This window comes from Ylistrum balloti, unplaced genomic scaffold (genome assembly GCF_031769215.1).
Source record: "Ylistrum balloti isolate Yb309-2 unplaced genomic scaffold, AGI_CSIRO_Ybal_v1 Utg369796, whole genome shotgun sequence".
NCBI lineage: Eukaryota > Metazoa > Mollusca > Bivalvia > Pectinida > Pectinidae > Ylistrum > Ylistrum balloti.
Genome location: NW_026781976.1, coordinates 659,342 through 672,400, shown reverse-complemented (window position 1 = coordinate 672,400; position 13,059 = coordinate 659,342). Strand labels below are relative to the sequence as shown.

At 37.6% G+C, this 13,059-nt stretch overlaps 1 protein-coding gene across 1 annotated transcript in view; it reads left to right on the top strand.

The window, feature by feature from the left end:
- Window positions 1–4,026: 4,026 nt before the first annotated feature.
- The window catches only part of LOC132544392 (uncharacterized), a 42,685-nt gene continuing 33,652 nt past the window's right edge, over window positions 4,027–13,059 (top strand). Inside the window, exons 1-2 of the mRNA XM_060207976.1 lie at window positions 4,027–4,179; window positions 5,240–5,367. Coding sequence (XP_060063959.1) covers window positions 5,272–5,367 — 96 coding nt within the window. The 5' untranslated portion in view covers window positions 4,027–4,179; window positions 5,240–5,271. The remainder of the gene's footprint in view (window positions 4,180–5,239; window positions 5,368–13,059) is intronic.

The window sequence follows — 13,059 nt, the reverse complement described above, 5'->3', positions numbered from 1 at the left end:
TCTATGCCCTTCTATGTCCTAGTTATCTATGCCCTTCTATGTCCTAGTTATCTATGCCCTTCTATGTCCTAGTTATCTATGCCCTTCTAAGTCCTAGTTATCTATGCCCTTCTAAGTCCTAGTTATCTATGCCCTTCTATGTCCTAGTTATCTATGCCCTTCTATGTCCTAGTTATCTATGCCATTCTATGTCCTAGTTATCTATGCCCTTCTAAGTCATAGAAAGATGATGCAGTAGTGAGGCACAATTAAATGTCCATCCTCATCAAGGATAGTTTAAGGTATAGGAATGGCACAAACTGTCTGACAAGTCTGTTTAAAGTTGTTTTGTTTGATGCAAATATCTTCAAGTTTTTATAGAATAGAAGAAGGGGAATAAGGTCACAATGTCCTTTTCAGTGTGTAGCCTTTAATAGATTCTCACTCAGGGGCTAGAAAAAATGATACATGTACACAATACAATGTACAACAAAAGTATTAAATAGTTAATTAGGACTACACTACATGTACACAATACAATGTACAACAAAAGTATTAAATAGTTAATTAGGACTACACTACATGTACACAATATAATGTACAACAATAGTATTAAATAGTTAATTAGGACTACACTACATGTACACAATACAATGTACAACAATAATATTAAATACTTAAGAATTTTAACTGTAGTCTTGAAAGTGATAATATAACTTGTTGTTTTAATATTTTTTTCATTATGTTTTCAAAACCTTCTGAAAAAGTCACTTGTAATTGTTCTGTTGAAGTTTTTTCTCTGGAAAAGCAGTTTACAATCAATTTATATTATCTTTTAATTACAAGTCTGTCCCATAGCATCAATACATTTACGTCATGATTTGTCTTAGATGGGAGCTTACAGACAATTACAACTTGATGTTAAAAGTAGCAATAAAAATGTATAATAAAATGGAAACAATTGTTTTAATCGACTGATCAGATTTTCTTGGAGGTGATAAAATATCCTGATAGGGAGAATTACTCCTTGGCAAATACATAACATTCTTTTCCCTTAACTCGTAATATTGAAACTTGCCAGCATAAATAATGAAAAACAGAACAAAAAATCATCCAGTACATTAACTGTGACATGTAACCAGCAAGCATCCCAATCTAAAATACTTGACCAAATAATGGCAAATTGTGAAACCAAGGCCCTAGATAGGCTGGCAAGTCTACATACACACAATACTGTTAAACTAGTAATGTTTCCAGCCACATATATTAATGACTGACAGTCACATATCATATCTTTCACTGTCATTCCCAAAATGGATGAATGGACAGAAATCAGATGGACAAATTGTGTTTTTCGAAGAACATTTTCAAGTTATTATATTACATGGTTCAGTAGTTTATCGGTTGAATCGTCGACAAAATAGTTTTATCAGTGAGAGGGAGGTCATCATTTACTTTCTACAACGACGGATTTTGGCCAGTTTCAGGTGGTACGATAAAATAAACGCTAAAACGCACCAAAGTTTCGTCCCAAATCTTATCATTACCATAAATTAAATAGTACAGTACTTCTATCATCTCTAATTGTTATATACCTATATCTGATTATTGATGTATGTCAAATCTGTGAACCCTCGCGGAATCGACTCGGTCAACCGTCATTCTGGTAAAATATCAATTTATAGGATCATCATTTCAATAAAACTACATTATAAAAATCTATGTATCGAGGTAAGTTATACTTATTGAGTGAAATACTTGTCGCAGAACAGTAATGCCAAGCTTTTTATCATAGTTCACTAGTTAATCAGTTATACTGTCGACAACTAAAGATATAAGCGAGGGTGTGGCCATAATTATCAAAAATGACCGACTGAATTTACTCAAGATTTCTCTTACTTATGATAGTTGGATCAAAATTACAGGCACACAACATATTTTAATTATTAACAAATCATTAAGAGACGATGACAAAATCGCTTTTCCGTCAGCCCTTCAACAATTGAATCATGGTATATCCATGGTCCCGCACTATTAGGCGATTTTTCCAAACATATTTTCAAATCACGTAAAATTTCGCGCAATCAATTACCCAGGTTCGATTGCTTGTCAGTTTGTAACAAACCAAAAATTCGTTAAAAAACCACCCTGATCCTACTGGTTAAAGGTCATTGCAACATACAATTTCATCAACAAACCACCCACAACATAAAACTAGAACCCCCCCCCCACAAATATCATCACCATTATCTTCGCTATAATATTATCATTAAGAACTACCAAGAGATGTCGTTCCTTGCACTCGAGAACAATATTTATTGACTCCCCGTAGGCCTTTAGACTAGTATATCTTACCCCGAATAGTAACTCGTTTATACCAGTGTCCTTTACATCCGTACTATGTCATTAAAACATTTCTCTGTAGGCCCCTAGACTAGTTTATCTTACCCCGAATAGTAACTCGTTTATACCAGTGTCCTTTACACCCGTACTATGTCATTAAAACATTTCTCTGTAGGCCCCTAGACTGGTATATCTTACCCCGAATAGTAACTCGTTTATACCAGTGTCCTTTACACCCGTACTATGTCATTAAAACATTTCTCTGTAGGCCCCTAGACTAGTATATCTTACCCCGGATAGTAATTATTTTATACCAGGTTTATTTACACCAGTACTATGTCATTAAAACATTTCTCTGTAGGCCCCTAGACTAGTATACCTTACCCCGAATAGTAACTCGTTTAAAACAGTGTCCTTTACATCCGTACTTTGTCATTAAAACATTTCTCTGTAGGCCCCTAGACTGGTATATCTTACCCCGGATAGTAACTCGTTTATACCAGTGTCCTTTACACCCGTACTATGTCATTAAAACATTTCTCTGTAGGCCCCTAGACTAGTATATCTTACCCCGGATAGTAACTCGTTTATACCAGTGTCCTTTACATCCGTACTATGTCATTAAAACATTTCTCTGTAGGCCCCTAGACTAGTATATCTTACCCCGGATAGTAATTATTTTATACCAGGTTTATTTACACCAGTACTATGTCATTAAAACATTTCTCTGTAGGCCCCTAGACTAGTATACCTTACCCCGAATAGTAACTCGTTTAAAACAGTGTCCTTTACATCCGTACTTTGTCATTAAAACATTTCTCTGTAGGCCCCTAGACTGGTATACCTTACCCCGAATAGTAACTCGTTTATACCAGTGTCCTTTACACCCGTACTATGTCATTAAAACATTTCTCTGTAGGCCCCTAGACTGGTATACCTTACCCCGAATAGTAACTCGTTTATACCAGTGTCCTTTACATCCGTACTATGCCATTAAAACATTTCTCTGTAGGCCCCTAGAATAGTATACCTTACCCCGAATAGTAACTCGTTTATACCAGTGTCCTTTACACCCGTACTATGTCATTAAAACATTTCTCTGTAGGCCCCTAGACTAGTATATCTTACCCCGGATAGTAACTCGTTTATACCAGTGTCCTTTACATCCGTACTATGTCATTAAAACATTTCTCTGTAGGCCCCTAGACTGGTATACCTTACCCCGGATAGTAACTCGTTTAAAACAGTGTCCTTTACATCCGTACTATGTCATAAAAACATTTCTCTGTAAGCCCCTAGACTAGTATATCTTACCCCGAATAGTAATTGTTTTATACCAGGTTCATTTACATCAGTACTGTATTATTCAACTTTTTCTCTGCTGGTCCCTAGAATACCTGATACCTTACCCCGGATAGGTACTGCATTATAACGGGGTCCTTACAACCGTACTATGTAATCAAATTTTTTCCTGTAGGCCATTAGACTTGTCTGATCGCAATACAAAAGTAACATCATGAGAATATCAGCGAAACAGTAGGAACCCCTATCAGACCCGAGAATCTGTCCGGAATCACTTCCAGACCTTGTTCATGATATAATGAATCTCATACACAAGATGTAAGAGTGGGGTTGGTTGATAAATAAAGCTCCTAGCATTTACCCATCTTTCGGCATTGCTAAATATACCAACTCTGGCCAGCCACTAACGATCATACTTCGTACTATCTCTCCAGAGTGCCGCTATTCGTCAGCTCTCGTCGATTTCGACTCCGTGTGTAGTTACAGAGGCTGAGAGAGTCCAGGTTCACATTCCCGTCCGGTCGGGTCTTTATAGCAGTTGCTTCACCTAAGCAGGTTAGTATCACTCTTAGATAAAAAACATGTCGCCCAAAAATCTCTGTTCCGATGGTCCCTTCGCTCCTCTATTCTCAGATCGTATCTGTGATTAAAGCGAGTGAAGGTCGCACGCGCATTTGTCCGAGATTCATTGTCGACAATTTATGCCGAGATAAGATCTGTTTCATGGCCCAGTAACCCTCCCACTATTTAACATCCCATCCACACAGGCCCGTATCATTAACAGTAACTATGTGTTAAATCGCCTTCAATTAACATAAACACATTGTCTATAACATCTGTTTATAACAACTTTAACCATTGTCCCACTATCACCTTTTCATTCCTTTATAGTTTATTTGCGTGTTGTCGGACTGAAATCTGATTCAGTATTTTACCAGTAATATTTTGGCATACTGTATATTAATACAAGTGTAATTCTTATGCATTTTTTCTCAAGAATTTTCATGTACTTTTTCCGTCATTCTGTGGATTTTAAGCTAGATTTACACGTTTTGTTTTCATAGGTTACATAGCGTCAACTTAAATTAAGCTTGTTATTCTTCTGTTGGTGCATTTGGAGAAGAGTTATAGAATGAATGTATACTGGTAAACAAATTGAAAACTACATTCTTTAAGAGAAAATTTTATTCATCCTAATTTAGTTGCATTCTTAGGTATTTGTTACGACTATACAAGCTCTAACGTTTAGTTTCAACTTTCATTGTTTCTACATAAAACTACCTGTGTATGCATGTGTGCGGAATGAGTGTGGCTTGTAATTTTAGAGAAAGCATTTTACTGTGAAAACATACAAACTTCCAGCTGAGCTAAATTGGGCGCCGTCAGATGAGGTAAGATACAGGGAGAGTCTGCCATCGACTTGGCACTTACCGTCTGGTACGCATAGGTAAAACTTATTTCTAATATAATCGCTTGCCTGAAGGTTGTTGCAGTAGGTAACAGAGATATGTTTCCCTGCAACTTGTAGGCATAGGTAGCATTCCATTATTTCTGCCTCCCTAACGCCCGTGTGTGTGTGTGCCTCTGCAAGTGAAATTTGTACTTTTTTTTGAAGGATGGCTATTAGGAACTGACCGACCATAGAAGATGAGGGTGAAGCTGTTTCGGGATTCGTTCGATACCCCCTGGGGATTCCGTCTACAGGGCGGTAGGGACCTGAACCAGCCCCTTGTAGTACAGAGGGTAAGTGAAGGTGTGCTGTGAGTGTATGTTTCTGTGTTAGCGGACTCAGGCACTTCGCCTTATATAGGCTACACGTGCGGCCGCGTGCGTGATCTTCTATCGTTAGGAAGTAACTGACGAAATATGTTTGGGTGATTGTCAATTATCATTTACCATGCTAAAATAAGTGTCAGGCATTCCCCAGCCTCATTTCCATCTTCCGGGTCCATCTTTTCCACCACCTTCCGGTAGGGTAAGTACTACTTTCTGTATGGAAAAACTCACATGTGATATTTTCAGTTCTATTTATAACTTTCACCACTGCAAACTCGACCTTTTCAAGTATTTCAATGTCAAGTTTGCTGAGCCGAGGTTTTCGTCTATATTAGCTTTAAGTGCCTGTGTCTATATTACGAAAACAGCAAGCTGTTTCAAATTAGTTGTTGATTTGATGTGAAGTTGTTCAAAGTTAGTGTAATATAGATACCGGGTGATTGTTCCACTTGTCCGGAGAAATAAATCGTGTCAAAGATTGTGACCGGATTTAAAAGAAAATGAAATGCGCATGGGTATGACATTTTCACGACAATAATTTACAATATCATTGAGGTACCCACGGCAATAAGTTACTGTATCATTGAGGTCTCCGCTTCATTTAAATACAAATTATTTATGGTGCAAATTACAGGCACAAATCAAAATATATCAGTTTCTGTTCTTTTACCTCTATCGATCATGAACATAGATACTTCTTTTTCTTCGTGGTTTATGTTCAGCTTCAAATGGTCTGCAGTTCTTCCTGTTCAACAGACTAAAGAGTAAACACTAATTTCATTGGTAAGGTGATAGGGGGTGGGGTGGGGGGTTTTATTCTGGGTTCTGAAAGAGTTAATCTCAACACTGTGTGTTTTTGCTGGTTTTACGGTAATTAGCTAACAGGCTGGAATCAATTGTATACACAAGATACCTGTCATTTCGGCATATTCTATGCATAAGAACAGCTGTATACCATTTGTACATCGCCTATCACGAATTCCCCATCCCCTCTCCCTAGATGTGGTGAAGTAACAGGGTATTGTATACGCCGACACGCCAGTCATCTATAAATAAACACTCACCCCATCGAGATTCTTCAATAATGGAATTCCTTTTATTCAATGGTGTTTCATATTAGTGAAGAAATAGATTTGTTTGAAGTGATCCTAATTATGGTAGTTGGGTTTGAGATGATTGAACAATAGGTACAGTCTGTGATGATTGTGTGATGGTTATTAGGATAGTAGAGTCTGGGATGATTGTGTGATGGTTATTAGGATAGTAGAGTCTGGGATGATAGTGTGATGGTTATTAGGACAGTAGAGTCTGAGATTATTGTGTGATGGTTATTAGGACAGTAGAGTCTGGGATGATTGTGTGATGGTTATTAGGACAGTAGAGTCTGAGATTATTGTGTGATGGTTATTAGGGCAGTAGAGTCTGAGATTATTGTGTGATGGTTATTAGGACAGTAGAGTCTGGGATGATTGTGTGATGGTTATTAGGATAGTACAGTCTGTGATGATTGTGTGATGGTTATTAGGATAGTACAGTCTGGGATGATTGTGTGATGGTTATTAGGATAGTACAGTCTGTGATGATTGTGTGATGGTTATTAGGATAGTAGAGTCTGGGATGATTGTGTGATGGTTATTAGGATAGTAGAGTCTGGGATGATTGTGTGATGGTTATTAGGACAGTAGAGTCTGTGATGATTGTGTGATGGTTATAAGGACAGTAGAGTCTGGGATGATTGTGTGATGGTTATTAGGATAGTAGAGTCTGGGATGATTGTGTGATGGTTATTAGGATAGTACAGTCTGGGATGATTGTGTGATGGTTATTAGGATAGTACAGTCTGTGATGATTGTGTGATGGTTATTAGGATAGTAGAGTCTGGGATGATTGTGTGATGGTTATTAGGATAGTACAGTCTGTGATGATTGTGTGATGGTTATTAGGATAGTAGAGTCTGGGATGATTGTGTGATGGTTATTAGGATAGTAGTCTGTGATGATTGTGTGATGGTTATGATTGTGTGATGGTTGATGGTTATTAGGATAGTAGAGTCTGGGATGATTGTGTGATGGTTATTAGGATATGATTGTGTGATGGTTATTAGGATATGATTGTGTGATGGTTATTAGGATAGTAGAGTCTGATTGTGTGATGGTTATTGTGTGATGGTTATTGTGTGAGGTTATAGTAGTAGTCTGGGATGTGTGATTGTGTGATGGTTATGTGAGGTTAGTACAGTCTGTGATGATTGTGTGATTGTTATTAGGATAGTAGAGTCTGGGATGATTGTGTGATGGTTATTAGGATAGTAGATCTTATATGATAGTGTGATGGTTATTAGGATAGTAGAGTCTGGGATGATTGTGTGATGGTTATTAGGATAGTAGAGTCTGGGATGATTGTGTGATGGTTATTAGGATAGTACAGTCTGTGATGATTGTGTGATGGTTATTAGGATAGTAGGGTCTGGGATGATTGTGTGATGGTTATTAGGATAGTAGAGTCTGGGATGATTGTGTGATGGTTATTAGGATAGTAGAGTCTGGAATGATTGTGTGATGGTTATTAGGATAGTAGAGTCTGGGATGATTGTGTGATGGTTATTAGGATAGTAGAGTCTGGAATGATTGTGTGATGGTTATTAGGATAGTAGAGTCTGTGATGATTGTGTGATGGTTATTAGGATAGTACAGTCTGTGATGATTGTGTGATGGTTATTAGGATAGTAGAGTCTGGGATGATTGTGTGATGGTTATTAGGATAGTAGAGTCTGTGATGATTGTGTGATGGTTATTAGGATAGTAGAGTCTGGGATGATTGTGTGATGGTTATTAGGATAGTACAGTCTGTGATGATTGTGTGATGGTTATTAGGATAGTAGAGTCTGTGATGATTGTGTGATGGTTATTAGGTCAGTAGAGTCTGGATGATTGTGTGATGGTTATTAGGATTGTGTGTGTGATGGTTATTAGGATAGTATTAGGATCTGGTCTGATGATTGTGTGATGGTTATTAGGATAGTAGAGTCTGGGATGATTGTGTGATGGTTATTAGGATAGTACAGTCTGTGATGATTGTGTGATGGTTATTAGGATAGTAGAGTCTGGGATGATTGTGTGATGGTTATTAGGATAGTAGAGTCTGGGATGATTGTGTGATGGTTATTAGATCTTAGTATTAGGATAGTAGAGTCTGTGATGATTGTGTGATGGTTATTAGGATAGTAGAGTCTGGGATGATTGTGTGATGGTTATTAGGATAGTAGAGTCTGGGATGATTGTGTGATGGTTATTAGGATAGTAGAGTCTGGGATGATTGTGTGATGGTTATTAGGATAGTAGAGTCTGGGATGATTGTGTGATGGTTATTAGGATAGTAGAGTCTGGGATGATTGTGTGATGGTTATTAGGATAGTGATTGTGTGATGGTTATTAGGATAGTAGAGTCTGGGATGATTGTGTGATGGTTATTAGGATAGTAGAGTCTGGGATGATTGTGTGATGGTTATTAGGATAGTAGAGTCTGGGATGATTGTGTGATGGTTATTAGGATAGTAGAGTCTGGGATGATTGTGTGATGGTTATTAGGATAGTAGAGTCTGGGATGATTGTGTGATGGTTATTAGGATAGTAGAGTCTGGGATGATTGTGTGATGGTTATTAGGATAGTACAGTCTGGGATGATTGTGTGATGGTTATTAGGATAGTAGAGTCTGGGATGATTGTGTGATGGTTATTAGGATAGCAGGGGCTGTGATGATTGTGTGATGGTTATTAGGATAGTAGAGTCTGGGATGTGTGATTGTGTGATGGTTATTAGGATAGTAGAGTCTGGGATGATTGTGTGATGGTTATTAGGATAGTAGTGATTGTGTGATGGTTATTAGGATCTGGGATGATTGTGTGATGGTTATTAGGATGATTGTTGTGTGATGGTTATTAGGATAGTAGAGTCTGGGATGATTGTGTGATGGTTATTAGGTCAGTACAGTCTGGAATGATTGTGTGATGGTTATTAGGATAGTACAGTCTGGAATGATTGTGTGATGGTTATTAGGATAGTAGAGTCTGGGATGATTGTGTGATGGTTATTAGGATAGTAGAGTCTGGGATGATTGTGTGATGGTTATTAGGATAGCAGGGGCTGTGATGATTGTGTGATGGTTATTAGGATAGTAGAGTCTGGGATGATTGTGTGATGTTTATAAGGACAGTACAGTCTGTGATGATTGTGTGATGGTTATTAGGATAGTAGTCTGTGAGTGTGATGGTTATAAGGATGATTGTGTGATGGTTATTAGGATAGTAGAGTCTGGGATGATTGTGTGATGGTTATTAGGATAGTAGAGTCTGGGATGATTGTGTGATGGTTATTAGGATAGTAGAGTCTGTGATGATTGTGTGATGGTTATTAGGATAGTGTGATGGTTATTAGGATAGTAGAGTCTGGGATGATTGTGTGATGGTTATTAGGTCAGTAGAGTCTGGGATGATTGTGTGATGGTTATTAGGACAGTAGAGTCTGGGATGATTGTGTGATGGTTATTAGGATAGTAGAGTCTGGGATGATTGTGTGATGGTTATTAGGATAGTAGAGTCTGGGATGATTGTGTGATGGTTATTAGGATAGTAGAGTCTGGGATGATTGTGTGATGGTTATAAGGACAGTAGGGTCTGGGATGATTGTGTGATGGTTATTAGGACAGTAGAGTCTGGGATGATTGTGTGATGGTTATAAGGACAGTAGAGTCTGGGATGATTGTGTGATGGTTATTAGGTCAGTAGAGTCTGGGATGATTGTGTGATGGTTATTAGGATAGTAGAGTCTGGGATGATTGTGTGATGGTTATTAGGATAGTAGAGTCTGGGATGATTGTGTGATGGTTATTAGGATAGTAGAGTCTGGGATGATTGTGTGACTGTTATTTGAGATGACGGTTGCGATAACTGTGTAGTAATTCTTTTGATACTTGATGATAGTGAAATGATCATTATGGTAGGCGAGTGTTCACAATTTCAGTAACTTAGAGATCGATGTTGCTCAAGATGAGTAAGATATCCTCTTGATGAGGAGAGTGTTATTGGGTTGCCGATTTCACGATGTCCTTGGGTGAGCTAGATATTCTCCTACTGACGAGGGTTTTGAGGATATTGTCATGGGGCCAATATTTCCCGGATCGCCAAGACCCTGTGTGTGTGTAAAATATCGGATTAATGAGCGGATGTTGAAGAATGTGCCATGGGGCCACTATTTCCCGGATCGCTAAGGCCAAGGGGTGTGTAAGATATGTTCAGTCACTCAAGCATATCCCTATAATATCACGTGAGCGTGTCCTATTGTTCCCGAACATGTTAAATCAGTCAAGCATCTCACTTTAATTACATGTGAATAGGATCCAAATTATATAAAGATCAGTCAAGAAAATACACATATTTTCACGTCAGTGAAACACAGAGATATGTTCTTATATCAATCCAACGTATCTCCATATTTTCATGTGTGTAAAATTTATAGGTTAGCCAGAAGTAAAGCACGTTCGTATGTCTTTTTTATATATGTTAAAGTCATTCAAGCACATCCCTATAATGGCACGCGCGGTGGACCCCAGATACATCAGTCAAGCACATCCCTGTAATTTACCAGTGAGTTATATTTCATACGCTTTTAATATAAAGCATGGTCGATAAAGCATAACAAGAAAGATTTTTACAGAACACGTGATTTATATAACACGTGCTATCCATGTATATAACACGGAGTACTTATACCAAAAAAACGTGATATCGATGGTACAGAACACGTGGTCTTTGTAACACGTGATTTATAAAACACGTGATTAATATGACGAGTGATTTACAAAACACGTGATTTATATAATACGTGATTTATATAGCACGTGGTCTATGTAAGACGTGATTAATATAACACGTGATTTATATTACAATATGAACACAGCGCCCAGTTCTACCTGATACAATATCGATGTGTAGGGGTTTTGTAAAGTTATTCTCTACAGAAAGTTGTACATTCCAAAGCACTTTTGACTTAACGATGTTTAGATTGAAACATTTCTGTCAGACGAAGTTCTATATTTAAAAGTTCAAAAGAAGTTTATTTATATGCTTCCTAATTGCGTGTGTGATGAAAAATCTATAGTGACAGTATCTTGTTTACAGAGAGGAATTATGCTATCGGGTTATATATATAGACATACCAAAGGTATACTGTTACCGTTCATCAGAAAACTCTACTTTCACTTTGACGTGCAGTGTAAGTGGAGTTGACGTCCTTATCACCTCATTTATCACTTTCCGCAGGCTGCCACTGGTTTTATCTACTTTCTCTTTACTCTGTTATAACATTTTGAATGCAGTTTTTCGTTTATTTATACCGATTTAAAATTCCTTACGCGACAAATGACTATAATTAATATCTTTAATAAGGGACTACCTTGTGGATTAGTATTCCTAGCCACTGGAACTCAGAACAACTGTTGTTCCCATCACGGGCAATGCTGACGTCACTTGTTTCACATGATCCCTTGATATAAGTCACTATCAGCTAGCCAATCAGACCGCTTTCCTGTGTTGACTTTGATAACTTTCCATGGAATAAGAAGGAGTATGTCTAACATGTTATCACCGTTTTAGCTACTTTTGAAGGTGGATTTAGTCCCCCTATCGTTTAAGATGTTGGATAAATCGCCTACTTGCATATCTGGCCCCCGATATACCTGGTTATTTCCAGTTCGTCTCAATCTAAGGCTATAACTCGATTACTGCTCATGATTAATACATTAATAAAAATTCGTCTCTTTTTTTTTACTTCAGCGAACATCGAGTTAAGGCGAAATGGTTAAAATATCTGATGTGTGGTCGAGTTTGTTAGATAATCTGATGAAAATTTGAGTTTGTTAGATAATCTGATGTATGATCGAGTTTGTTATATAATCGAGTGTGGGATCGAATTTGTTAAATATTCTGATGAGAATTTGAGTTTGTTAGATAATCTGACGTGTGGTCGAGTTTGCTAGATAACCTGATACATGGTCAAGTTTGTTAGATAATCAGATGTATGGTCGAGTTTGTTAGATACTATGATGTATGGTCGAGTTTGTTAGATAATCTGACGTGTAGTCGAGTTTGTTAGATAATCTGACGTGTAGTCGAGTTTGTTAGATAATCTGACGTGTAGTCGAGTTTGTTAGATAATCTGACGTGTAGTCGAGTTTGTTAGATAATCAGATGTATGGTCGAGTTTGTTAGATAATCTGACGTGTAGTCGAGTTTGTTAGATAATCTGACGTGTAGTCGAGTTTGTTAGATAATCAGATGTATGGTCGAGTTTGTTAGATAATCAGATGTATGGTCGAGTTTGTTAGATAATCTGACGTGTAGTCGAGTTTGTTAGATAATCTGACGTGTAGTCGAGTTTGTTAGATAATCTGACGTGTAGTCGAGTTTGTTAGATAATCTGACGTGTAGTCGAGTTTGTTAGATAATCTGACGTGTGGTCGAGTTTGTTAGATAATCTGATGTATGGTCGAGTTTGTTAGATAATCTGACGTGTAGTCGAGTTTGTTAGATAATCTGACGTGTAGTCGAGTTTGTTAGATAATCTGACGTGTAGTCGAGTTTGTTAGATAATCTGACGTGTAGT